The sequence below is a fragment of the Cetorhinus maximus genome, chromosome 9 (assembly GCF_964194155.1).
Source record: "Cetorhinus maximus chromosome 9, sCetMax3.hap1.1, whole genome shotgun sequence".
NCBI lineage: Eukaryota > Metazoa > Chordata > Chondrichthyes > Lamniformes > Cetorhinidae > Cetorhinus > Cetorhinus maximus.
Window position 1 is genome coordinate 119,399,857 of NC_135887.1, and position 27,299 is coordinate 119,427,155.

The window sequence follows — 27,299 nt, forward strand, 5'->3', positions numbered from 1 at the left end:
GTGGAGGACATTACTGTGAATAACATGATTTATGAAGCATAATTTTGTTGAATGAGCATGCTGCTTCCCCAAATGGATCTGAGGATAAGTGAACCTTGCTTTTGTGCTGAGCCATAGAGATAAGGAAAGTCCCAATTTCACCACGCTGCATTCAGACAGTCTCAGCTCGGGTGAACATAAAACAACAGTTGGTTTCATAATTGCTGTAGTAGGAGGGGGATAAGTACCTTGAGGTTTTGCAGTGTTACTCTATCCAGTAAAATCTGCATGTGGACAGGCAAAGGCCAGATTACATCAGCTAAAATGGCCTACAAAGTCCAATAATCTAGTTGCTCCTGTGTAAAATAAAGCCGCTTGGGTGATGTAATGTAGAGAAAGCTGGAGTGGGAGATAAAGATGGGATAAGTAATTTTCAAAATGGTGTTAATGAAGTGTCACCAAGGCAGCCCCATAAATATCACTAAACATCTTTTCAGTACTATTCAGATTAGTTTGTAACATGCACGTTGGAAACTGTTTAAAGCCGTAATCTTAATTTTGCTGATATATCCATCTCATTTCTAATTTCATCGATATTACTTCCTAGAGTCTCTTGTCATTCTTGCTGCCTGGTCATACCAGGTTAAGAAATCAAATCAATGAGGTTCTGGATCTAGAACTCATAAAGCAAGAGGCTGAGAATGGCGCATTGCACATCCCAAAACTGGCTGACTTTATCATTGGGATGATGGGAACACTCTGTGCCCCTATCAGAGATGATGATATCAAGATCATCAGGGATATCACAGATGTGGTGGAATTGTTCAGGCAAGATTAAGCTTTAAAATTTACAACCTACCTCTTTTAGTCATCTGATTTAGTATCTCCTTATGTGGCTCGATGTCATACTTTGCTTTTTAGTTGCTCCTATGAAGTGCTTAGGAATGTTTGCTTTTTATTATAAATTGTTGTTGTGTAACATGTTTGGATTTATTGATTGCATTCTGTTACTGAAGACTTCAAACATGTGAATAAAATGGGCTCAGACCTAAAGCTTTTTAATTAACAATTTGCTTTTTTAGCAATGGAAACAATATCTGCATGTCTTTCCTCTTTGAAGTAGTCTATTGGTCTAAATTTACTGTACCAAATTAAGTAGAGGTCAGGTGTCTCTTTAGTGTGTATCCATGATTATACCAACTGGATATGATATGGTATCACAGAATAACTGCTCTGACCTCTCGACTGTGGATTAAATTTCTGATGCTTTATCTTCCAATTAATCAATTAAATGACTAATGCTTTTTATAATTTTTAGAAGTTAAAGGATGCATAAAAGAAGTTAAAAGAATACATTTCCAGCAGTGCCAGAATACCTTCAAGTGCTTGCCAAACTGAACTATTGGTCTTTGCTTCTAAGCATTGTTAAAGACCAGACCTCGGAGACATATAACCCCTGTGGTATCATCCAAGTGTTAATGAGTGATCCATTACAATCTTATCCTTTTCAAAACGGCACTTAGAATTGTTTTTAAATTATTTTACTCTTGTCCAAAATCAACTTTAAAAAAAAATGAAGCATAGTTGCTTATGGCCATCTGGATTATGATAGTGGTCTTGCCCTTTTTGTTTGTGTCAGTGAAACTGCAAAAGCTAAGGCATGGTTTCATTGTGCCCATATTTGTGCTCCAAGCAGCCACAACCCTGACCACCTGTGAAAGTCACAGACCGTAAAACACATTATGACTTGTTTTAAACTTGTATTTTCTATTTGCAGAGAGATTTTTGCTGTGCTGGATTTAATGAAGCTTGACATGGTGAATTTTGCTATTAGCAGCATTCGACCACACTTAATGAAACAGTCTGTTGATTATGAGCGAAAGAGTTTCCAGGAATTCTTTGACAAACAACACGGTAAGAGTCAAGAGTCTTCTTTCACAGCCCTGATATATTACATAGTGCACCTGGTGACCTTTAAGCTGTTAAAAAGCAATTAGTTTTACACTTTTCAGAAAAAGTACATAATTACTCATGAATACTGATCACATAGTTGGAGAAACTGACTAGGGAACATGGGGAGATGAATTGATGTTGGTTAATACTGTACTTTATCATTTTAGTTATTACCCTTTCTTCAGCTCATTTCATGTTGCTTGGAATTTCTCCGAGCCAGCTGCCCACATGGTTAGCACTGGTAATCAGATGACTCGCAGGGTAATACCAGATATTCATTCAGAATCTGAAAAAGAAGGATGGATTATTGTGATGAAGTCTTTGTGTGTCCTATTTTTGGCTTTCTGTGTCACACTTCAAAAGAAAAACAATGCACTATAGCACATCCATGGATATGCTACAGTCTCTTAATTGACATTTGTTTGGACTCACCATTATTTGCTTAACAGAATTTAGATTTTGTTACCTTGAACTTTACAGGATATGGTGTTTCTGATCATATAAAAAAGTGCAGCTTCTGATTTAGGAAGGAAGAACTTGCATTTACATAATACCTTGTGTGACTTCAGGATGTTCAGAAGTGTTTTACAGCCAATGAAGCACCTTGGAAATGTTGTCACTGTTGTAATGTAGGAAACACAGCAGCCAAATTTTGCACAGCAAGTTCTCATAAACAACAATGTGATAATAACAAGATAATCTATTTTTGAGACTTACTATGAGATTAAGATTATAGATGTGAATCTCTTAACCCACTATCATCGACCTTCTCTCTCTCTGCTTCCCCTCCCCTTAACAGATAAAAAACCTTTAAGTACCTTGGTAGATATTTACGAGGCCTTGTAGTGCAGTGAGTAATGCCCCTGCTTCTGAACCAGCAGCTTTGAGTTTGAGTCCCATTCCAGGACTTGATGGCAATGGATTCATAACATGACCAAACAGGTTAATTATCAATCTGTAAATCCTTCCAATATGCATATGGCAGGCGGTAAGAACGGGAGACTCTTCTGGTCAGCCATACTTGGTGTGGAGTGGTGTCCTTCAAGCTGTAGCTTCTGGTGACAGGCTAGCAATCTATTCCAAGAAAAACAAGCTATGGAAAACATACATAAGCACGTGCTTCATCCGCCTCATGCGTCTCTAGGCTCGGGAAGAGAATCGAGAATAAGAAGATATTTACATGCTGGAGGCTGGAAAAGACTACTGCAGAGACTTGCAATAGTGTGAAATTGGGAAAAATTGTGCTTAGCCTGCAGATCTCTCAATACAGGAAATATTTTTATTCTATTTTTCTAATGTTTTGATTTTCTTTTTATCAGGTTCATTAGACATCACAACAGAATGGTTACAAGAGGCAGCTAGTGAACTCCTGAGCTCTGACACAGATATTTCTGTGCATGGTGGAGCTGCAGCTGATGCCAAAGACATTTCTACATTGTGCCCTACCTCAGTGTTAAACCATGCATATGTTAAATTGCTGAAATGGGATCACACCAACAGACTCTTCCCAGAGGTTAGTGCCATTCTTCTCACCTCTTTTCCATTGCCTGTTCAATAGTTGGATCTCCATTTCACTGTCAATGCAGTCTTAAATTCAACATGGACTCTACTCCTTTGTGTGTCGATTATGGATTCATGATGGCACAAATGTTGGTCTCTCCAAGGGGAGGTATTATATGACTTTGAAGAACATCAGAGTGTAATCACATTGCTGACACCCTAGCACAATAATTAGCTATCTCATGAAAAGGAAACAAGGCACTTCAGTCCTTTTGTGCACTATGTGTTTTAAAAAAAAAATGTAAATTCCTTCATAAAATGCATATAATTTTACTCCAAATGTTGAATCCAAGAATCCAACCCTCCAATCACAGGCCACATCTCTCCCACATTCACTAGTGAACCTATCTGCAGCATGGGGAGGCGATGGCATAGTGGTATTGTCACTGGACTAGTAATCCAGAGACATAGGGTAATGCTCTGGGGACCTGGGTTCGAATTCAATATAAAAAAACTAACCTGGAATTAAAAGTCTAATGATGACCATGAAACCATTGTCAATTGTTGTTAAAACCCAAACTAATGCCCTTTAGGGAAGGAAATCTGCTCTCCTTACCTAGTCTGGCAATGTGGTTGACTCTAAAATGCCTTTTTGAACAAAGCGGCAATTAGGGATGGGCAATAATGCTGGCCTAGCCAGCGACGCCCACATCCCATGAATGAATAAAAAAATGAAGACGAGAAGCAGTCTCTGATTGGAGAAGTATCGAACACGATCATGGTGAGTGTGCTGAGGGCTACCAAGCTGTGGGAGCCAAGGCCCGGGGAGGGCGAAGCCGCGTAGGGCCCAAAGAGGGCGAGGCTGACTGACTGACTGTGTGTGGCGGGGGTGGGGAGTGACTGACTGACTGTGGCCAGAATTTTACGTCACACGGGCAGGCGTGCGCCTGACCCAAATGGACGTGAAATAGAGCAAATGACATTGGCCGAGCATCCCGATGTCATCCAGCACATGAGCAATCTTCAGGTCGGAGTGAGGGCGCGCATGGGAGAGCTGCTCATGCCAACAATTAAAGGGCCACTTAAGGCCATTATAAAGGCAATTGATTCCAATTTTACGTTGCCTGTGCAATTTCACATTCGTTGCAAGGGCAAAATGGACAGGCGGGCAGCCCACTTTTAGTGAAACCTCATCCAAGGGCGCGATACAAAGGGCCAGCAGCATTGCCATTGTGAGTAATGAGAAGATTAGGAGGTGGCTTGCCACTGGTTGCTTATTTGAACTTAACAGCTTCATCTCTGTTCTGAGCTTCAGTCTTTGCATTTCTAGGCTTCATTTCAGGACTCATTGCTGTCTCCAAGGCCCCTGGAGGATTTTGACTGTGTGGGCACTTCTAGGCACTAGATAGCCTTCTGTAACCCTGGTAATGGGGATTGTGCTCTCTGTTGCTGGCATCTCCTCTGCGGAGGAAGAGAGTGGCAGAAGGGAGAGAAGGCCAGCTTCCAGGGGAGTGACCTGTGGGAGAAGGGGTGCAGGGCCAGCAGGTAGCCCAAGGCGGAAGGGGCTGCAGAAGACCCCACTATCCTGCTGCCAGGGTTTACAGGCAGCGGACCTCAACAAGTCCGAGGTGCAGTGCCAAAGGAGGCTCCATCTCTCCAGGGAGACTGTGAACTCCATTTGTCAGATGATTGGGCCTGAGATCACCTCCAACTGTGTGGGTGGACACCCCATGCCAGTGGCTGTGAAGGCTACAGTAGTTCCAAGGGTTAGTGGGGGATCTTTGTGGAGTGTCCCAATCAGCTGTCCACAGTTGCGTCAAGCTGGTGATAGAAGCTCTGTTTAGGTAGGAAATGGCATTTATTCATTCTGTCCAGATGAGACCAGCCAGGCTGAGCGAGCCAGAGGGTTTGCAGTGATTGCTGGGTTCCCCTGCATCCAGGGTGCAATCGACTATACACATGTATCCAGCAAGGCGCCAGTGTGTCAGCCAAGTGCCCTTAGCAACAAGAATGGTTTCCACTTGATGAACGCCCATATAGTGTGTGATCACAAGATTCTGCAAGTCTGTGCAAGCTACCCTGGCAGCTCCTATGGCGCATACATCCTCAGACATTCCCAAGTGCCAAGGCTGTTCAGTGCTCCAGCTTGACTGGATGGATGACTGCTGGGTGACAAGGGCTATCCATTGAAAAGGTGGCATGTGATGCCTCTCCACCACCCAAGAACAGAGGCAGAGCAGCATTATAATAGGAGTCATGCCTCCACAAGGGCGGTGATAGAGTGGACCATAGGTCTCTCTCACCTCTGTACACTACACCCTTACCTTCGTCAGAGACCCCTGGTTTTCTACGACCTGCTGACCGAGGTGTATGGTGGCACTCCAGTTCCAAGGTATCCGCTTCGTACCTTGTCAGAATGAGGAGGTTTGGGGGGCCCTCTGCCTGTCTTAGTTCTTTTGTTGGTGTTATGGTTTCTCTTCTCCTGAAATGACAGAGGAGCATTGATTTATCCACTCTTTACCTGCAGCGCCATTGCAACCTGACAACCCCCCCTCACCCGGGCTCCAGGACACTTGCAGGGCATGTCCGAGTCATGGTCCTTGACCCGCAAGACACTCAAGCCAAGTAGCCAGTACTCACCCACTTGGCTGGTGCCGGTGTCAGTGACGGTTGGCACTCGGACTCTAACACCGCTGAGCTCCATGGGGGGGGGACTGCCAGACATTAACGCTTCTCCACACTGATCCATGCCAACTTGGTACTGACCCTGGCCGAGCACAGCAGATTGTTGAACCTTTAGCGGCACTGCACCCATGTGCGCCGCACAACATCGTGGCCGCTGATCTCGGCTGCCACGTCCTCCCAGACATTTTCGGTCAAGTGCGGTGGCCTCCCCTTGCCATCCCTGGGTACCGGAGTGTCCCGCCTGACACCGACCTCCTCCACAAGGACCATGAGGCACTCGTCCAAGAAACGGGGGGCCAAGCATCCACCCAATTTGCCCTCCCGCCTGACATCTCCAGCTGCTGGTGAGGCTATTGTTTGAATGAAATGATTCCCTGGACAGACTTCAAAGATTCTCCCCGGGCAGCCTTCAAGGAGCTGCTTCTGCCGGTTTTAAAGTGCCCGCTGGGTCGCCATTGGACCAGGCGCCCGACAAGCTTTTGCCCCCACCAAGCCCTTCCGGACCATTGAGAAGACACGTTTCACGCTGGGCGGATCTTAATTGGCCATCCAGCATAAAATTGTGTTTGCAACGTGACTGCCAACTTAGCGCACACGTCAGCATGAAATTCAGGCCTGTGTGTGTGGGGGAGTGAGAGTGAGTGAGTGAGTGTGCGGGGGGGGCAGGCAGTGCCTGAGTGTGTGAGGGAGAGTGGAAGGGACTGGGAGTATGTCGGGGTTGGGGGAGTCAGTCTGCCTTGCGCCCAGTTTCAGGTTTCTCCCTCACTCTCACCACCACACACCCAACACATACACATGCTTTTTTTTTGTAAAAATATACTTTATTCATAAAATATCTTCAAGCACATTCCAAACCATTTCAAAAACAACATTACAAGGGTACAATCCAGGTTAAACTTTTACAAAATGTATCACCAGGTGCATCAGTACAAACAGTATTACAATCATTTACAGCCTTTCATTTTGATCTGTACAGCCCGAGGGGCTCTAAACAGTTCCCAGTCTCTCGGTGCGCTGTGGTAGAAAGGTCTTAGACAGCGACCCTTCCCCATTGCGCCTTTGCGGCAGCTGCCCCAAGCTTTAGTGCGTCCCTCAGCACGTAGTCCTGGACTTTGGATTGTGCCAGTCCGCAACAATCGGTCGGGGACAACTCTTTGTGCTGGAAGACCAACAAGTTTCGGGCAGACCAAAGCGCGTCTTTCACCGAGTTGATGATCCTCCAGCTGCAGTCGATGTTTGTCTCGGTGTGTGTCCCTGGGAACAGCCTGTAGAGCACAGAGTCCTGTGTCACAGAACTGCTCGGGATGAACCTCGACAGCAACCACTGCATCTCTCTCCAGACTTTCTTTGCAAAGGCACAATCCACAAGGAGGTGAACAACGGTCTCTTCCCCACCACAGCCACCTCGAGGGCAACGTGCAGAGGGGGTGAGCCTCCTGGCGTGTAGGAAGGATCTGACGGGGAGGGCCTTTCTCACCACCAGCCAAGCTACGTCTTGGTGCTTGTTGGAAAGTTCTGGCGATGAGGCATTCTGCCAAATGACTTTGACAGTCTGCTCGGGGAACCATCCCACAGGGTCCACCCTCTCCTTTTCCCTCAGGGCCTCTAGGACGTTACGTGCTGACCACTGCCTGATGGACTTGTGGTCAAAGGTGTTTTTCTGCATAAATTTTTCCACCAGGGACAGGTGGTACGGCACGGTCCAACTACTTGGAGCGTTCCGCGGCAGCGTGGCCAGACCCATCCTTCGCAACACCGGGGACAGGTAGAACCTCAGCACGTAGTGACACTTGGTGTTTGCGTACTGAGGGTCTACGCACCGCCTGATGCAGCCACACACAAAGGTGGCCATCAGTATGAGGGCGATGTTGGGCACGTTTTTTCCCCCTTTATCTAGAGGCTTGTACATCGCGTCCCTGCGGACACGATCCATTTTCGACCTCCAGATAAAGCGGAAGATGGCTCGAGTGATCGCCATCGCGCAGGAGTCTGGAGTGGGCCAGACCTGCGCCACGTACAGCAACAGCGAGAGTACCTCACACCTGATGACCAGGTTCTTACCCGCAATGGAGAGGGAGCGTCGCTCCCACATGCCCAGTTTCCTTTTCACCATAGCCACTCGCTCCTTCCAGTTTCTAACGCATGCCCCGGTCCCTCCGAACCATATCCCCAGCACCTTCAGGCCGTCAGCCCTGACAGTGAAGGGGACAAAGGATCGGTCAGCCCAGTTCCCAAAGAACATGGCCTCGCTCTTCCCACGATTTACCTTGGCTCCCGAGGCCAGTTCGAACTGGTCGCAGATGTGCATCAGTCTGCGCACCGACAGCGGATCCGAGCAGAAGACGGCGACGTCGTCCATGTACAGGGAGGCTTTTACCTGAGTGCCTCCACTGCCTGGGATCGTCACTCCTCTTATGCCCGGATCCTTCCTGATGGACTCGGCAAAGGGTTCTATGCAACACACGAAAAGGACAGGCGAGAGAGGACAGCCCTGCCTGACTCCAGATTTGATCGGGAAGCTATCTGTTTCCCACCCATTGATTGAGACTGCGCTACTGATGTTAGTGTAGAGCAGTTGGATCCAATTTCGAATTCCCTCCCCAAACCCCATTTTGGAGAGCACATCCCCCATGTAGGTGTGCGATATTCTGTCAAAGGCCTTCTCCTGATCCAAGCTGATGAGGCAGGTATCCACACCCCTGTCCTGTACATAGGCAATCGTATCCCTGAGCAGCGCCAGGCTGTCAGAGATCTTCCTGCCTGGCACAGAGCAGGTCTTTCCAGAGCGGATTTGACCCGGTTGGCGATGACCTTGGACAGAATCTTATAGTCCACATTCAACAGTGAAATGGGTCGCCAATTTCTAATTTCCTCCCTCTCCCCCTTGTGCTTGTAGATGAGGGTGATGATGCCTTTCCTCATGGATTCTGACATACTACCGGCCAGGAGCATAGTCTCGTACACTCCTAGCAGGTCTGGGCCGATCAAGTCCCACAGAGCCGAATACAACTCCGCCGGCAAGCCGTCGCTTCCGGGGGTTTTACTCTTCTCGAAGGACTCGAGGGCCTTAGTCAGTTCATCAGGAGTTAGCGGTTTGTCCAGGCTCTCCCGCGTACTGTGGTCTAAGACCTCCGTGATAGAGGACAGGAAGGACTGGGAGGCCGTGCTGTCCGTGGGCTTCACGTCATACAATCCGGCATAAAAGGATTTGCTGATCCTCAGAATGTCGGACCGTGATGACTTTACTGAGCCGTCTTCTTCCTTCAGGCTGCTGATCACAGAGCGCTCTCTGTGTACCTTTTGGAAGAAGAAACGTGAGCACGTCTCATCCTGCTCCACGGAGCGGACTCTGGAACGGAAGATGATCTTGGAGGCCTCCGAGGCAAAGTGCGAGGCTTGCTGGCCCTTCACCTCTTGGAGCTCCTCCTTGACATCGACCCCCATCGACTGCAGCCGGAGCAGATTCTGCATCTTTTTCTGGAGTCGGGACATTTCCCTCTGTTCCTTTCTAGCTTTCTGGGTGCCTTTGAGGATGAAAAACCTCTTGATGTTTCCCTTGATTGCTTCCCACCAGTGTGTCAGGGACTCAAAGAGGGGTTTCACGGTTCTCCAACCTTTGTAATCCCTCTTGAGCTCCTCAATGTTCTCTGGGGTCAGCAGTTGCACATTTAGCTTCCATGCCCCCCTGCCCACCCTCAGGTCCTTCTCCAAGTGGCAGTCCGCCAGTAGGAGGCAGTGGTCAGAGAAGAACACCGGCTTGACGTCGGTGGATCTGACTGTGAATGCACGGGACACAAACAGGAAGTCTATCCTGGAACGAATGGACCCGTCTGGCCGCGACCAGGTGTATCTACGCTGCGCTCCGTCTGCAGGGTTGCTGAAGACGTCGTGCAGCTTGGCATCCTTAACTGTTTCCATCAGGGATCTGGACGTAGCGTCCAATCTGCTGCCGGCCCTGCCGGATCGTCCAGCCGCATCGATGATGCAGTTGAAGTCACCGCCCAGAATGACCGGCCTGGAGGTCGCCAGCAGCAGTGGGAGCTGCTGAAAAACCTCCAGCCGCTCAGCCCCTTGTGCCGGGCCATACACGTTAATTAACCGGAGTGGAGCGTTCTTGTACATTACGTCTGCTACGAGGAGTCGCCCGCCCACCACCTCCTTGACCTCGGAGACGGTGAAGTTGCCTCCCCGCAGCAGAATACCCAGGCCGGAGGAACGAGAGTCGTTTCCGCCCGACCAGATCGATGGCCCGTGGGACCACCATCGTGACCATTGCCTGTAGGAGCTGAGGTGCGGTATCGCACACTCCTGCAGAAACAACAGGTCAGCTTTGACCTTGGCTAGGTAGTCCAAGGTCGCAACACATCGCGTAGTAGATTTAATGCTACGCACATTTATGGATACAATCTTTAAACCCATTTTAAAGCATTTATTCTCCTACCAAACCCACTGTCTCTGAGAGTCCCAGACCTTTAGTCTGCTCCTTCATACCCGTAGTGAGCTCAAATTCCTTCACTTTGGATGGGCTGAGGTAGATCTCCTTGGCCGTGTTCTGCTCCAGTGGCATCTGGAGGTTCACGTAGAGAGCGGGTTTTGAGATGACCTTTGCTGGAGAAGCTTCTCCAAAACTCACCCCCTCTGGGGTGTTGCTGTTCCCGGCTTCCTGGGGCTGGGGTGCGATGATTGCCTCACTGCTCCCAGATTCCAGGGGCTGTGGTGCACTGGCCTCCTCAGGTTGCAGGCAAAGTTGGGGTGCGCTGGTCTCCTTGTTGTCTCCAATTTTCTGGAGCTCGGGTGTCTCGTCCTCCAACGCCCTGGAGCTTTGCCGCCTCTTCTGTCGGTGCCGCCCTGGCACTTCATCATCCGAAGAGCTGCTGCCCTTGTCATCCGTGTCGGATGGGAGACGCCTCTTGCCGCTTCTCTGGGAAACGCCTTTGCTTCTTCTTCGCTCCCTCTTACTTTTCTTGTTCTTGTTCTTGACTGTCCGCCACTCCCCCTGCTGCTTTTCCACTGCTGCCTCCTCCTCCATTGATTCGCTGTCCTGAGGACTGGGAGGTTCAGGGGGTAGTGCTGTTGATTGGCTCTCTGTTGCCTCAATCTCTTTCTCCACCTTGTCTCTCTCTGTGTCCTCCTTTGTCCCGTTGAGCTCCCTGGGGGCCTTGGTGGTTGGAGTGACACGAAACATTTCTTCTGCTTCCCCCTGGTCGGCTTTGGCTGCCTGTGCGTAAGTACGGCAGCGTTTGGGGCAGGTCCTGTAGAGGTGACTTGCCTCGCCACACAGGTTGCAGCACTTGGCCTGTTTGCAGTCTTTTGTCTGGTGCCCTTCCTGTTTGCAGATCTTGCAGAGGGAGGCGCTGCAGTTGGCCGCCACATGACCAGCCTTGCCGCATGAGCGACAATGCTTGGGTTGCCCAGCGTAGACCAGGTAGCCACGGTTTCCCCCGATAGCGAAACTGGAGGGAGGGTGGAAAATGGCTCCCTTACCATCGGTCTTTAGCGTGACCTTAAACAGGCGTTTGCCTGTCCAGATCCCCAAGTCGTCTCGAATCTCGGTGCCGCTCCCCACCTTATCGAAGTACCTGGTGAGGAAGGTGACCACGTCGGCGACAGGGACGAAGGGGTTGTACACATGCACCATCACCTCACGTTCCCGTTGCAACGGCAGAGAAAAGTGCGGCTCCGCCGTCAGGATCTTCATCTCCGGCAGGTCTCTCTTCTCCTCGAACACCCTCAGGAGCCGGACGCAGTCTGCCACCCGCTTGAACGTCACGTCAAAATAACCGCCTTTGCGGGAGTCATGCAGGGTGAAGATCTCCGTAGCTTGGAAGCCGCACGCCTTCAACAGGATCCTCCTGGTGAAGAAGCCCCGATCCATAGGTGATCCTCCTTCGCTGTGGTTCACCGTGACTCGGACGGTGATAGGTAACCCACGGTATGGATTTGGATTGCGATTGGTTATCGCCCTTCCATCCCGACCTTGCCTTGGCAGGACCATGGTGTCGCCCCTGCAACACTTGATCTTAGCCAAAAGGCCGAGAAGCGACACTTGGTGTTTGTATACTCACATTTATGGATACAATCTTTAAACCCATTTTAAAGCATTTATTCTCCTACCAAACCCACTGTCTCTGAGAGTCCCAGACCTTTAGTCTGCTCCTTCATACCCGTAGTGAGCTCAAATTCCTTCACTTTGGATGGGCTGAGGTAGATCTCCTTGGCAGTGTTCTGCTCCGGTGGCATCTGGAGGTTCACGTAGAGAGCGGGTTTTGAGATGACCTTTGCTGGAGAAGCTTCTCCAAAACTCACCCCCTCTGGGGTGTTGCTGTTCCCGGCTTCCTGGAGCTGGGGTGCGATGATTGCCTCACTGCTCCCAGATTCCAGGGGCTGTGGTGCACTGGCCTCCTCAGGTTGCAGGCAAAGTTGGGGTGCGCTGGTCTCCTTGTTGTCTCCAATTTTCTGGAGCTCGGGTGTCTCGTCCTCCAACGCCCTGGAGCTTTGCCGCCTCTTCTGTCGGTGCCGCCCTGGCACTTCATCATCCGAAGAGCTGCTGCCCTTGTCATCCATGTCGGATGGGAGACACCTCTTGCCGCTTCTCTGGGAAATGCTTTTGCTTCTTCTTCGCTCCTTCTTACTTTTCTTGTTCTTCACCGTCCGCCACTCCCCCTGCTGCTTTTCCACTGCTGCCTCCTCCTCCATGCACATACACATGCACCCACTCAGTGGTAAGGGCGAGTGAGGGAGCACCCAGAGACTAGGCGTGAGCTGGGCAGATGTACTTTCACCCTCTCACACTCTGGTCATTTTTATTAATTGTTCTTTTTTAACTTAACAATTTATTCCTGTAACATTGCTGCACTTTTGCTCAGCAATTGTTTCTTTCCTTAAAACCAAATTTTTTTTGAAATTCGGTTTATTGTTGCGCCAAACCTTATCTTCTGAAATTTGCTTATCGACTCCTTGAGTGAGAAAATATGCAGATATGGCCTCCCGAGCGAAAAGATTGGACAAGCCCGGCTTAAGACCTAGACAATTCTAAGCATTAAATCTTTGGAAGCAAATAGAATTGTAAAAGTTGTATCTAAATACTCAGTAAACTATTTTAAGTAATTTTTCGAAGCACAGGTTCCAGGATGTGTATGTGTGACACGGGTTGCATGTAGAAACAGAATTTACAGAGGACAATTTCCTGTGAAGTGTTGGCAAGCACCAGTCTCCCTCACAGGTGCACTGAAGCTACAATGCGTAGTAACTACAGAATGCATGGCAGCAAGTCGCCAAGATTTCCAACAGCTCATCCCAAACACACAACCTTCACCACTAGACGGGCAAGACCAAGTCACACACCATCCTGCTCTTTGCTGCTAGGTCAGGAGCTTGGAACTCCTACCCAACAGCATGTTGGAAAGGGTAATAAATGCTGACATTTCAAATGATGCCAACACCCTGTTGTTAATTAGGACTTCTTGGCTTAGATCTAGTTTGAAAGTGTTTAACCTGGGGAAGATATTATAGCTTGGGGTCAATAAACAAAGTGACTGAATTTTAGAAGGATTGAGTGAATGAGAATGGTTGGTATGCCAACCGAAAAGGTGCACCTGCAGCTCCATGAACAATCTTGGCAGTAACCCACAGAAATGAGGCAGGGGTTGATGGTAGAGTGATTTGACTGTGTCCCTGGGGTTACTCTTGTGCATCTACATTGTTCATGTTCACAACAGCTCTATGTGGCATCAATGCGAAGCAAAAATAATAGTATAAATGCTTCCTAAATCTTTGTGAATCAAAGTCTCTCTCTCTGGAACAGGGGATGGGGGGGCGGGGGCTCGCTTCATCATGGTGTCTGTTTAGGCCTTCAATCCAGATTGACATTAACTGGTTTAGTGTTGATGCAAAGTGGGAGCTGATTTTCACTGATGCTACCCGCTATTGTAAACCTATCAGCCATGTTCAGTTGGTAGCGCTCTCACCTCTGAGTAAGTAGGTTGTGGGTTCAAGTCCCATTTTAGAGTCTTGAGCACAAAATGTAGCCTGACACTTCAAAGCAACATTAAGCGGGTGCTGCCCTGTCAGATGTACCACCTTTCGGTTGCAATGTTAAACTGAGGTCCCACCTGCCCCCTGAGGTAGGTGTAAAAGATTCCATGGCATATTTCAAAGAAGAGTTCTCCCTGGTGTAATAGCCAATATTTATTCTTCAACCAATATCATTAAAAGAGATTATCTGGTTATTATCACATTGTTATTTGTGGGAGCTTGCTGTGCACAAATTGGATGTCTTGTTTCTTAGATTTTTAAAAATTCATTTATGGGATGTGAGCATCGTTGGCTTGGTCAGCATTTATTGTCCATTCCTAATTGCCCTTGAGGTGGTGGTGGTGAACTGCCTTCTTGAACCGCTGCAGCCCATGTGGTGTAGGTACACCCACAGTGCTGTTAGGGAGGGAGTTCCAGGATTTTTGACCCAGCGACAGTGAAGGAACGGCGATATATTCCAAGTCAGAATGATGAGTGACTTGGAGGGGAATTTCCAGGTGGTGGTGTTCCTACCTACATCTCAAAAGTACCTCATTGGCTGAAAAGCACTTTGAGATGTCCCGAGGTCATGAAAGGTGCTGTAGAAATGCAAGTTTTTCCCTCTTTCTCTTTTAAATTAATTCTTAGTGACTAAATCAAGTGACTTTGGCAGCAACCTGGGAGTAGGAAGCCTGCCCCATTACCTTAGCTATGGGTTGATGCACATTAGCAGTGAGTCATAGAAGGGAAGAGCATTTAAAATTGGAGAATAATGGAGGTTAAGGAGAAGTGAGGAGAGCATCTCCTTGGATTTTCTGAAGTGAATGCTCTGCTGAAGCTTGTCCTGCACAGGTGACTTGCCATCTTGTTATTCCCTTTTGTAGCCTGTGCTGATGGACCAATCACGTTTCAAGGAGATGCAACGGGAATTGAATCAACTGACCGTTACAGCGGCTGTCCTGCTGGTTATATACAACATGACGGGTGCAGCCATATCAGGGCTATCAGGATTTCTGGACAGACTGAAGAGGGTTATTAAAGTCTTATTGACAGGCATGCATACGCAGTAAGTGATTTATTATGGGTTGCAAACAGCTATTCATTACTCCAACTCGTGAATTATTTTAAAATAGTAATGCTCCTGCTGCATAAATCTTAAGCTCCATATAGTTCATTGAAATTATGAAACTGAAACAGGCTGTTGAGCCCATCTAGTTAGAGTTGGTGTTTATTCTGCACACAAACAGTGGTCCCAATTCCCCATGCCCTTTTAGTTCCCTTATCCCTTTATTTCACTTTTCTTTACCAATCTAGCTAACCGATCCTTAAACATTGACACACTCTCTATTTCAGTCGCTAATTCTAAAACTAACTCTCGCAATGCATTCCACAGCCTCACAGCCCTCTGTGTAACAAAAGTTCTTTTCTTGCTCTTTATTCTTCACCTGTAACTTTACATATATCTCCCCTTGGACTAGATCCCTCAAACACTGGAAACAGTCTGTTCCTGTCTACGCTGTCCCAACCCTTTACAATTTTATGCACCTCTATCAAACCACCCTATAGGTCTCCGCTGTTCCAACTAAAACAGTCTCTTTTCTTTATCTGTTATTTAAATGGTCATTTTAGAGTACACAAAAAAGAGACATGCTGTCAAAGCTCTTTTCATCTTGCACTCATCAGGACAGATGCAAAAATGTCAAATTTCAAAGGGAACAACAATTTATATTGCATGAGAAAAGGGGTGCTGATTGGTCAAGGCATTGCCATGACGAATGCACCAGGAAGCTATTGTCCCCCATGCTTTTATTTTATTGTTTATTGCAAGGGGAATGGAATATGAAAGTAGGGATGTTTTGCTACAGTTGTACAAGGTGTTGGCAAGACCACATCTAGAGTACTTTTGCCACATTTAGAATAATTTTGTCTCCTTATTTAAGAAAGGATATGAATGTGTTAGAAACAGTTCAAAGAAGGGTCAGTAAACTGATGCCTCAGATTGGGGGTTATTTTATGAGTAAAGGTTAGATGGGCTGGACCTGTATCCATTGAGACGTGATCTTATTGAAACATATAAGACCCTGAGGGGATGACAGACTGGATGCTGAAAAAATGTTTCCCCTTGTGGAGAGACTCGAGCTAGGGGACACAGTTTAAAACTGATGGGTCTCTCATTTAAGACGGACATGGGAAGAAATTTTTCTCTAAGAGGGTCGTGAATCTTTGGACCTCTCTTCCTCAGACAGCGGTGGAGGCAGGCTCAATGAATATTTTTAAGGCAGAGGTAGATAGATTCTTGACAAACAAGGGAGGGTCTAAGGTTATTGGTGATAGGCGGAATGTGGAGTTGAGGCTACAATCGGATCAGCCACGATCTTATTAAATGGTGGACCAGGCTTGATGGGCCAAATGGCCTACTCCTTCTAATTCATATGTTCATATGTATGCTTTTGTGTATTCAAAAAAGATGCAATGTCTGGACATTTTCCTTTTTCCTGCAGAGGACAGGTTCCTGCATATAAATATATGTAGCTTCTAGCAAGCATTAAGTGAGCTACACTACAAGCCCGAGTGATAATCTTAAATTGGTTGTTAGTGTAATCTTACTACACTCTGGATTGTTCAGCAAGTGCTGTCCAATTGCGGAATCACAGCTAATGTTAGATATTATGTTCTGAGTTTTGCGAGCACGTGTTACTTGAGTACGGTCAGTACTCTGCCTACGATCCAGCAGTCATGGGGTGAACGGCCTATGTACTTGGAATTACACCAACACTGAAATAACATATTTGTGTGGTAGGCAGAACATCTTTTTCGCGTGGGGTGGCAGCATCCTGTTAGAGGAAAACATCACTTGTGTTGCCACTTCATAGAAGCAGCTTGAAACTACGCTTTTCTCATGCAGTATAAATTGTTATTCCCATTGAAATTTGGCATTCTTGCGTCTGACCTGAGTGCAAGAGAGTATGTCCCTTTTTTTCAGCAATATCTTTTATTTCCACGTACCCAGCTGAACTTTAATGAATCTGGCTCTGCCCTTCTCTGTAGTCTCAAGATCTGCACTGTAGTTTGGAGCCCAAGACTGCACACACTACAACTGAGGTTTTACTACGGTTTTAAATAGACTCAACATTTGATCCTGTTTTATAACCTATAACTCTTACCATAAAATTTAGTATTCCAATTAGATTTTTAATCTTTCTCTTCCCTCCTTCCTCCTTTACCCCTCTCTCTTCCTCTCCCTTTCTTTCTATCCCCTTCTCCCCCTCCCTGCCCCGCTCTCCCCTCCCTGCCCTGTCCCCCCTCTCGTATTATCAGTGAAAATTAAATGTTGCCATATTAAGAATGTAAAGTATTTTCACATGGCCCACCAGAAACTGTAACTCGTATTGGGAATGCTTATCTTCTCTAAATAAACTAAAGGCATTGTATTTTGCGGGTTATTTTTAATGTATAAAAGATAAAAAGAATTCAATGCTAAATTGATACTAATGCTTTGTTACAAATCTTTATTGCACTTACAGCTCCTTTCATCTTGCTGAGGCTATGGTCAGTATGAGCGAGCAGCTCTGTGTAGAAGTAAATAACTGCTTATCTCAACATGGTTTCTCACTGTTAACTACTGAGAAAGAGACAGTGTTAAAAGGTCAAATCCAGGCAATCTCTAGTTCAGATAACTCTGTTCGCAAACTGATAGGTAAGACAATATTATACGTTAAATTATATACCATAGTAATGATTTTGCATCTTGATATCTGAACTGGTTGATGTTTAACAATGATTGTAAACTGCTAGCTGACTCAATCTCTGAGCAGTAAGGACCAAATGAGTCAGGTGAGCCCTGTGCCCATGGGAATGTTGCTATACAGAGCCATGTAATGAAATGACACTTCTTTTTTGTTTAGTTCTTAAGAATGAAAGTGCCACCAGAAACTGGAATGTATTAATGCTTCATGACTTTTGCCTTGTCTTCTCTGAAGTACAGCCTGGTGGGTGGTAGGAGTTCAGTCTTGTCCTATTTAAAAGTTCAAAGCACCAGGCAGGTTTTATTTTTTTTATATTAAATCTTTGCACCTTTATTTCTCTAATTGAATTATTATCACTAAGAGCACAAAAAACATGGATTGGGGAAAAAGGCTATTTGGCCCATCAAACCCAATCACCCTAATCCACCCTTTTATGTACTCCATACAACATTTAATCTGCAGATTTCTGTAGCGTCCTATCGCCCACATTGGATTACATTTGAGCAAAGATTCTACATATTGGTCCTGTTTAAAATCTCTGCTGGCTCCTTCAAACTATTTTCCTTTTATTTAAATAGCTGGTAATTTCATCCTTAATTACAGACTATTAAATTAAATTTTCCTATTACAGATACTTTATTGACCTGGAATTACCTGAATTAGCTCACTCTTTTTTAAAAATGGGTAGAATAATCCCCAGTCCTTTGACACACACTGACACTCAGTGCTGCCCTGAAATAAAACCTTTAGGAATAAAAACAGAAAATGCTGGAAGAACTCAGCAGGTCAGACAGCATCTGTGGAAAGAGAAACAGAGTTAACGTTTCAAATCCATATGGCTTCTTCAGAGCAAAAGTCGTCATGTGGATTTGACATTAACTCTGCTTCTCTCTCTGCAGATGCTGTCAGACCTGCTGAGTTTTCCCAGCATTTTCTGTTTTCATTTCAGATTTCCAGCATCCGCAGTATTTTGTTTTTATCTTAGTATAAAACCTTTTAAGGCCATTTTCTCCTCAGTGCTGTTAGGAAGAGAGTTCCAGGTTTTTGACACAGCGACAGTGAAGGAAGAGCGATATATTTCCAAGTCAAGACGGTGAGTGGCTTGGAGGGGAACTTCCAGGTGGTGGCGTTCCCATGTATCTACTGCCCTTGTCCTTCTAGATGGTAGCGGTCATGCGTGTGGAAGGTGCTGCTTAAGGAGCCTTGGTGAGCTTCTACAGTGGATCTTGTAGATGGCACACACTGCTGCCACTGTTCGTTGGTGGTGGAGGGAGTGAATGTTTGTAGAAGGGGTGCCAATCAAGCGGGCTGCTTTGTCCAGGACGGTGTCAAACTTCTTGAGTGTTGTTGGAGCTGCACTCATCCAGGCAAGTGGAGAGTATTTGAAGCAATCCAAACACTAACTGGTTTTCCCCCTCCCTAGTCCAGGGATTCCAATTAATCTCATAACCATAATGAACTCAGCATAGGCTAATGGGTGAAACCTTGAGATCTTCCAGGCCTTACTACCTCAGTACATTGGTCTGTTTCTGAACTGTGGATTCAATGCATTCAGCCGAACAGGTCTATACTGACATTTACGCTCCACATGAGTCTCTCACTCTATTTATTTCACTTCACCCAATTAACAAATCCTTCTATTCTCTTCTCCCTCATACACTTTTCTAGCTTCTACTTAAATGCATTTTTATGTTAATTATCTCACTTAATTCATGTAGTGAGTTCCACATTCTCGCCTGTGTCCTTACGTTGTGTGATTGCCTACTGTCAAATAGGGGGAAGCACTTCATGTTTTTTTAAACCAATTCTAAAACTATTTAAGAGGCAACTTTAAGTTTTATCATATTTGGTGAATAATCAACATTTTTAATATAAAGTTGCTTTTAATCAGAAGGTACAATTAATTACAAAGTTACCATAGCCAACATCGGCAGTAGCGTAAGAATATATTTACAGGTAAAGTTTTTGTACCTTCCCTGGTCTCCATATTGCTGAAAAAAGAGACATGTCTAAGCTTTTTGTCTTGGACTCATCAGGACACTCGCAAGAATACCAATATAAAGGGGAAAACAACAATTTATACTGTACGTGAAGAGTGCTGATTGGTTGGCAAGTGGCGTTGCCATGGAGAAAGCACCACTGATGGTGACTGCCAAGCATTGTTTGAAATTTAAACCAGGCAGCTTGACTCTGATCAAGGCATTGCCCTGAGGAATGAATCAGCGAATGGCTGTCACTTCTTTTGGTTAGCTGAAACAGGCACAATGTATGTACGTGTTCTTTCTGTCTGCAAAGAACAGGGCCCTTGCAGCTCTCCATATTGATGCATACAAACTTAGTAAGCACCTTGCTATTGGCAGCATAATAATCTGGTTGCTCCATTTTGATTTATATCCTTTTTTCCAAGAGATTTTCACCATTAAACCTAGTATCAGTCACCGTTATTGTAAGCATGCCATTTTCAATTGGGTATTTCTTTGGCAGATGTACGCATCCAGACTTTCCTGAAGATGCACCTTACGTCAAGCAATCCAAAATCAGTTGCAGTCCCTGGAGGACTTGGTCCCGTTAGAAGTGAGCTGGAAGAAATAACCATCAAATTTCTTCACCTTGTAAACTATAACAAGTTGGTCTTCAGTCCTTATTATGACACAATCTTGACTAAAGTGCTCAAAAAGAATGGCTCGCAGCTACCTGGGCTAAATGAGGAAGAGCAACTATCTTCGAGATAATTTCACTGGAAGCATTGCACGTTTAAGCAACAGTGCCCTTTTATTTATATTTCCCTCCACACACCTTAGAAAGAGCCAAGCTGGTTAGGGAGTGGTATGAGTGCAATATGCATTTGTTCCTTCATGTTTCAGTAAAATAGAAAGGATGTGATTCAATGTTAAGACTCCTGTTTTTTCTGAGGTTGGGAAAACATTTCATCCTGCATTATGTTTGTATTAATTCTGGACCCCTCTCTGAAATTTGCTTTCCAAGTTACAAATAAAAGCCTAATCAACAGAGCCACTTGAACAACCAGATATTAAATACCAAGTGCTGTTTTGTTTGTCTGGTTTCTGATAAGAATGAATTGGTTACATTGTTTGGTTCCCAAAGGATAATTTGATATGATGCAAAACTTTTCAAGATGACAATCTCTGAGACTGATTTTAGAACATAAAGGCCACTTTACAAACTGCAGTAACCCACGTGTGCTTCTGAAGCCATCATAAGCCTTTGATATCTCTAGACTTGACTATTCCAATACACTGCTGGCAGGTCTTCTAGTTTCCACCCTCCCTAAACTTAAGTTCATCTAAAACTCTACTGCCCCAGCCTAAACCTGCATTAAGTCAATTTCATCCACCACCCTGTGCTCACTGACCTACATTGGCTCCCAGTTAAGCAATGCCTAGACTTGGGAAAAATCTCAACCCTGTTTTCAGATCCCTCCATGGCTTCGCCAATCCCACATCCTCCAAGATATCAGTATTCCTCCAATTCTCATTGGTGGCTGTCTTCAGCTGCTGAGGCCCTAAGCTCTAGAATTCCTTCCTCAAACCTGTCCATCTCTACCTTTCCTCCTTTAAATGCTGCTTAAAACTTAATTTATTATTTGCCCTAATTTCGCCTTATGTGGTTTGGTGGCAAATTTTATTTGGTTGTGCTCCTGTGAAGCACCTTGGGATATTTTACCTTTTAAAAAATTTATTCTTCATGGGATATGAGCATAGCTGGCAAGGCCAGCATTTGTTGCTCATCCCTAATAGCCCTTGAGCTGAGTGTCTTGCTGGGCCATTTCAAGAGGGCAGGTAAGAGTCAACCACACTGCTGTGGGTCTGGACTGCGTAAGGACAGGACAGCAGACGGCACGTTAGTGGAACAGATGGGTTTTTAATGACAATCGGTGATAGTTTCATGGCCACCATTGTTGAGATTTAAATTACATCATCTGCCGTGGTGGGATTTGTAATCCATGTCCCCCAGAGCGTGAGCCTGGGCTTCTGGATTACTAGTCCAGTGAAACTACCACTACACTGCTGTCTTCCCTCACTATGTTAAATGCATCACATAAATACATGTTATTGTTTAAGGTCTAATGTGTGGTGTTGCTCATCAGTGCAGAGTGCTGCCTGGGAATCCCGATGGACCAGTTATGTCTGTTTGACAACAGGCTTCCACACCACCAAACAATACTGTTGAAACTCCTGTTAGTGCCAAGTAACTAAAATAAGGAACAGCTGCTGCCACTGGCTGGTGCTGATTGCCGAGTGCTAACTAATGGCATGAATGACTCGTGATGCCCCACTGGTGATGACTGGTACAGCTATCCCTTTTCCTTGCCTTCAAAGAGACCCACTGCTCCTCTCTGGTCAATACTTACATATTTTGGGGTGGGGGGGCTGGTTCTCATCAGTGCCCTACTTAAAACCTTTGGGAACGAATCCCATTTCAGAAATGTTGCTATTGAAAACGTTGGAAGTGGAGCTCCTGCTTCTTGCAGTAATTTATGATGTGTTTTTTGTAACTGAGCTTTAAGTTGTAGCTACACGAACACCTCCCTGCAGTAAGAGACTGATTAATATACTGGATGTGAGAAACTAGGCCTGTTGTCCAGTGACCACAGCTCTGGTTTATTTTTAGAGACTGTAAGTCAGAATGTTACAGATGCCCAACTGAAGAATCTGCCTGAGGGGTATAACTGAATCTTCATTCTATTCTAACCCAAATATCACTCCCATTTTCAGCTCAAGATTTCATAGGGTGACAAGAAATCTGCAACTTAAGAGTAATCTAAATCAAGACCATTTTGTTGAAAGCCCACAACAGTATTTCCCTTGGGTGAAGATAGAAAAATTACTTAGATTGCACCTATCAAGCCTCAAATATATTGAAATGCATTGAATATAGATAATTACTTTGCAGCACACCAACTGTTAAATATATTGCATAGATGATGATCCTGGGAACAGTGGGAAGTGGGGTGAGGGTCAATGGAGAAGGGGTGTGGAACATTGAGAGTGGAGATGTGAGGGAGCAAGAGTTGGGAAGTTAGATGAGATGGAGGTGGAAAAGGGACTGGGTGGGGGTGAGAAATTCAAACAGCAGCTTGGTTGGAAATGTCAGCAGGGATTTTCCTTTAACTTCAAACCAGCTTGGTTTGTTCCTACAGTCTGTGGAGATTTTACTGTGTTTTTCCTTCGTTGTAGTGCAATTTATATACTCGTCTTTAAAAAAAAGATACTTGCTCAACGAACCCAACCTTTTCCTAATACTTATACATTTCAGTATGCAAGTTGCCAAAATATTGAGACGGCATTAGAAAAGTTAAGAACAAGAAGAAATACTGTATGAATTTTGCTTTCATGCACAGTGAATATGTTAAATTAAGGAATACCGTCATGCTCAGTGAAAGCATTTTGTTGCATCAGTGGCCATAAACTCCTTACTGCTGGCTATGTTGCAGTATTATATTACACTCGCTTAGCATTACGCTTGCGTGTGTTGTTGCATTAAGGCGGCTGTGGAAACAACAAGTACTACTTTACCAGTGTAAATACTGGTGATCTGTTTTGTAGAACAATTTGGAGGATGGTCATAATTTTTTTTCAGCTGCTTGTTTCCAGAACTTTGTACAATGACAGTAAATAGTGATAATGTATAGTATTTAAGCAAAAAAGGCAAACTTATGTATCCTGGTGTAATAAAAAAAAGTTCACCTGCTGTCAGTAGTTTTTTTAAGCAAAATGGACAATATAGAATTAGATTTTGTGCATCAACTGGAGAAGTGTGGTGATTATTCCCTGTAGTAAAGTCCTTGGGTTAGGAAAAGAAAAAAAGCTTGTCTTGTTCCTACTTGGTATCCACTAATCACTACTAGATAGAGCCTGTGCAGGTGGATGGTAGGATTGAGATCAGCCTTTTCTCCCTATTCTACTAATTAAAAAAAAAATTTATAAAAAACAGCCCTATTTGACTAAACTCAAAATTGTCAGATTATGCATGTTCAGCTTTCTCTTGGTACAGAGTACAGCTCAGAGCTTACAGTGTGCTAAGGTATTGATGGCTGAAAATTGCACTCTGTAGCTAGTCAGCACCGATAGAGGGGAAGATGGTGTAAACACACATACAAATAAGGATCTGAGCTTAAATGTATTTTATCACTTTATTACAAAGATTGTGTTTCAGGCTGTCAAATTACAAAAGGAAACAGAGTGCCATAAATAATGGTAAAATGAGACTTGGCAGGAAACCACATGACAACAGGACTGTGGCATTTTAGCTTTGTGGGTTATTAAAATACTTTCCCTCATTTGCACCATCCACTTTTAAAAAAAATGAAACTGACAAATAAAACAAAATCACAGAGAATCACAAGTTGCATTTGAATAGCAGACTTGCATGGATCACAGTTGAAATGTTAACACGGTATGTGCACACGCACAGTCACTATGCCTGGCCAAGACCAAAACGTATTTTTATTCTGCTCAAATGAGAGCCGGTTGAAAAATGACTTTGTAGAGCGGGAGCAAGGTATTATCCATCTTTTTTTTCCCATCCAAATGACTAAACTTATTCGAATGAGGCACAACAGTGAAAGCACAGTCTCATTTCCACAGGCAAGTGAAGATGATGTAGTTCTGTCTCGACATTTTAAGAATGACATTCAGTTCCTTCAAAACAACAAAACAGTCTGTAATGGACTAATTTATCGGACTCGTTTCTGTTGGCGTGCTCTGTAAATGTCATGCACAGGAGGTGCCACAGCTCCTTTTTCCTCCTCTTCGTCAGAATCCTCATTTGCTGCCCTCTTAAGGGGCTTTTTCATCACAGCATCATTTTCTATAGGTCCATTTCCTTCAATGACTGTTTCCGGCTGGCCTCCAGTGATCAGCTCAATAGCTTGTTCCACAGCTACAAAAGTAAATGGCAGAGTTTAATAAACCTATCCCTTTCACGGGTGGAATAGCAATCATTATCATTATGTGTATTTCCTCTGTCTTTCTAGTAGGAGCCTGCAGTTTCTAATATACACACCCAACAGATAGGCTGTGTTTACATGTCTTGCCTCATGCTAATCTTCACTGTGCTAACCAAAACAGACAAAAGATTAATTTCCTATGAATGAACCCACAACAGACAGGCTCTGTTCCAAGGACCTAGTTTGTGGCATGAGAAATTTATAAGTTATCTACTAAAATTCTGCATCGGTGTACTCCAAAAGAGAACACACCACATGGTTCCTGTTAGGATGGGTGCATGGGAACACCAACACCTCCAAGACACACACCACTCTGACTGGGACTTCTGACGGCTCCTTCAGCATCAGTGGAACTCCCTCCCTAACACCCTTTTGGGCTGCAGTGGTTCAAGGTGGCAGTTCACCACGACTGCCTTCTCAATGGCAATTAGGGGTGGGAAATGAATGCTTGCCGTGCTGGCAGCTCCTATATCCTGTGAGATAAAAGTAAAAACGTTACTATGATCAATGTCAAAGTTTTTTATAATGCTGTTGCGAAGCACCTTGTGCCTTTTCATTACATGCGAATTGCCATGTTTCCTTTACCTTTTCCATTGAGTAGTATACCTGCAATGTTTTAGTGTGAAGGAACAGCAGTTATTTGTTTTGCTTCCTCCTGGCCAACATAGATTTGGTTTATTTGCCTTCTGTTATCTTTGGTAGCCCCCCCATGAGAACAAACTCTCTCAAGTCCAAGAACATTAAGATTACATGCCATAAAAATGATTTTCCCCATTAACATTCAACAATCTTTGAAACAGGGGGCAGAACTGCACTGGGCCCAAGCTGATTAGGTGTGGCCAGTTGGATCAGAAACCAAGGGGGCACCAGTGGATTAACATGACAAGAAACTTACTGTGTATGTAAGGAGTAAAGTAAGAGCTAACAAACAAAAAACTTCACTGTACAACTAAAATAGAGAAATACTACCGATTAAAAACCATAGGACATTAGAATACAAAAACAGGCCCTTCAGTCCATCAAGTCTGCCATTGGTTACAGCCACAAGCTACCGACTTTAATCCCAGTCCCTGCATACTTTATAATGCTTATATTTATATAGTACCTTTAACATCATAAAATGTCCCATGGCACTTCACAGTAGTATTATAAAACAAAATTAGACACCAAGCAACATAAGGCGATGAGGGCAAATGGCCAAAAGCTTAAGGAGCATCTTGAAGGAAGAACAGGGGTAAGGTTTAGGGAGGGACTTCCAGAGCTTAAGGCCTAGGTAACTGAAGGTTCGGCAGTGGAGGAGTGATTAAAATCGGGATGAAGAGGCCAGAATTAACTGAATGCAGATATAAAATAGGGTTTTGGGGTTGGAGGAGATGGCAGAGAAAGGAAGGGGAGAGAGCACACAGGGACCTAAAAACAGATGGAAATTTTAAAATCAAGGCATTGCTTGACAAGAAACCATTGTAGGTCAATGAGCACAGGGATGATATGTGAACGGGACTTCGTACATGTAAGGACACATGCAGCAGAACTTTGGAATGACCTCAAGTTTACGGAGGATAAAATGTGGGAGGCCAGCTGGGAGTGCTTTAGAATAGCCAAAACTAGAGATAACAAAGGTATGAATGAGGGTTTCAGCACCAGATAAGCTGAGGCAGGAGCGAAGTTGAGCAGGTAATGGAGGTAAAAATAGGCAGTCTTAGTGTTGGTGCAGATATGTGGTTGGAAGCTCAACTCGGGCTTAAATATGACACCAAGGTTATGAACAGTTTGATTCAATCTCATACAGTTGCCACAGAGTGGGACTGAATCTGTAGCTAGGGAATGGAGAAAATGGAGAGTGGGAACTGAAGACAATAGCTTCAGTCTTCCCAGGATCCCAGATAAGCAGGCTGATAATTTAGCAACAGTGGAGGAGTCAGATGAGGTAGAGCTGCATGTCATTAGCATACATGAGAAAGCTAACGCTGTGTTATCGGATGATGTCACCGAAGGACAGCACGTAGATGATAGATAGGAGGGGGTCAAGGGTAGATCTTTGGGGGGCACCAGAGGTAACGGAATGCAAGTGGGAAGAGAATCCATTGCAAGTATACTCTGGAAGAGCAAAGGTAAATGAAGGAATGGTAATTTGGGATGTCTTCTGATGTGGGAGAAATGAACTCAGGGGGTAGCCTGGACATGGTTTTTTTTAATATAAATGCTCCCAAGTAACACTATATAATGAATTTGATAAACAAAACATGTAGAAGATGTAGAAGGCTTCCAGACTAATTGTAACTACTTTATTTCCTAACAATTCTGTCCAATACAGATGGAAAGAGGGAAGCTGACCCCTAATTGGTTTAACCTGAACTGATATTGTACTAATATTTTTCACTTCTGCTAATTTGCTTCTTCTTAACGATGATCGGTTAAGTGGACTTTTAAAAAAAGCTAGGACTTGCTGAGTT

General features: G+C 44.9%; 2 protein-coding genes across 8 annotated transcripts in view; one reads left to right on the forward strand and one right to left on the reverse strand.

Moving 5' to 3' along the window:
- tcp11l1 (t-complex 11, testis-specific-like 1) overlaps positions 1–27,299 on the forward strand; it is a 74,799-nt gene that overhangs the window by 24,041 nt on the left and 23,459 nt on the right. For 4 of the 6 annotated variants that reach the window (XM_078549464.1, XM_078549465.1, XM_078549466.1 and 1 more), the window contains 6 exons: positions 587–807; positions 1,757–1,893; positions 3,252–3,445; positions 15,015–15,196; positions 17,655–17,827; positions 20,361–20,729. In XM_078549464.1, the coding sequence (XP_078405590.1) occupies positions 587–807; positions 1,757–1,893; positions 3,252–3,445; positions 15,015–15,196; positions 17,655–17,827; positions 20,361–20,608 (1,155 nt within the window). In that variant the 3' untranslated portion in view covers positions 20,609–20,729. Of the gene's footprint in view, positions 1–586; positions 808–1,756; positions 1,894–3,251; positions 3,446–15,014; positions 15,197–17,654; positions 17,828–20,360; positions 20,730–27,299 lie in introns of those variants that run through there. The other 2 variants (XM_078549469.1, XM_078549468.1) reach the window with 1 other exon arrangement.
- cstf3 (cleavage stimulation factor, 3' pre-RNA, subunit 3) overlaps positions 24,017–27,299 on the reverse strand; it is a 107,308-nt gene continuing 104,025 nt past the window's right edge. For both annotated transcript variants that reach the window (XM_078549462.1, XM_078549461.1), the window contains exon 21: positions 24,017–24,779. In XM_078549462.1, coding sequence (XP_078405588.1) covers positions 24,574–24,779 — 206 coding nt within the window. In that variant the 3' untranslated portion in view covers positions 24,017–24,573. The remainder of the gene's footprint in view (positions 24,780–27,299) is intronic.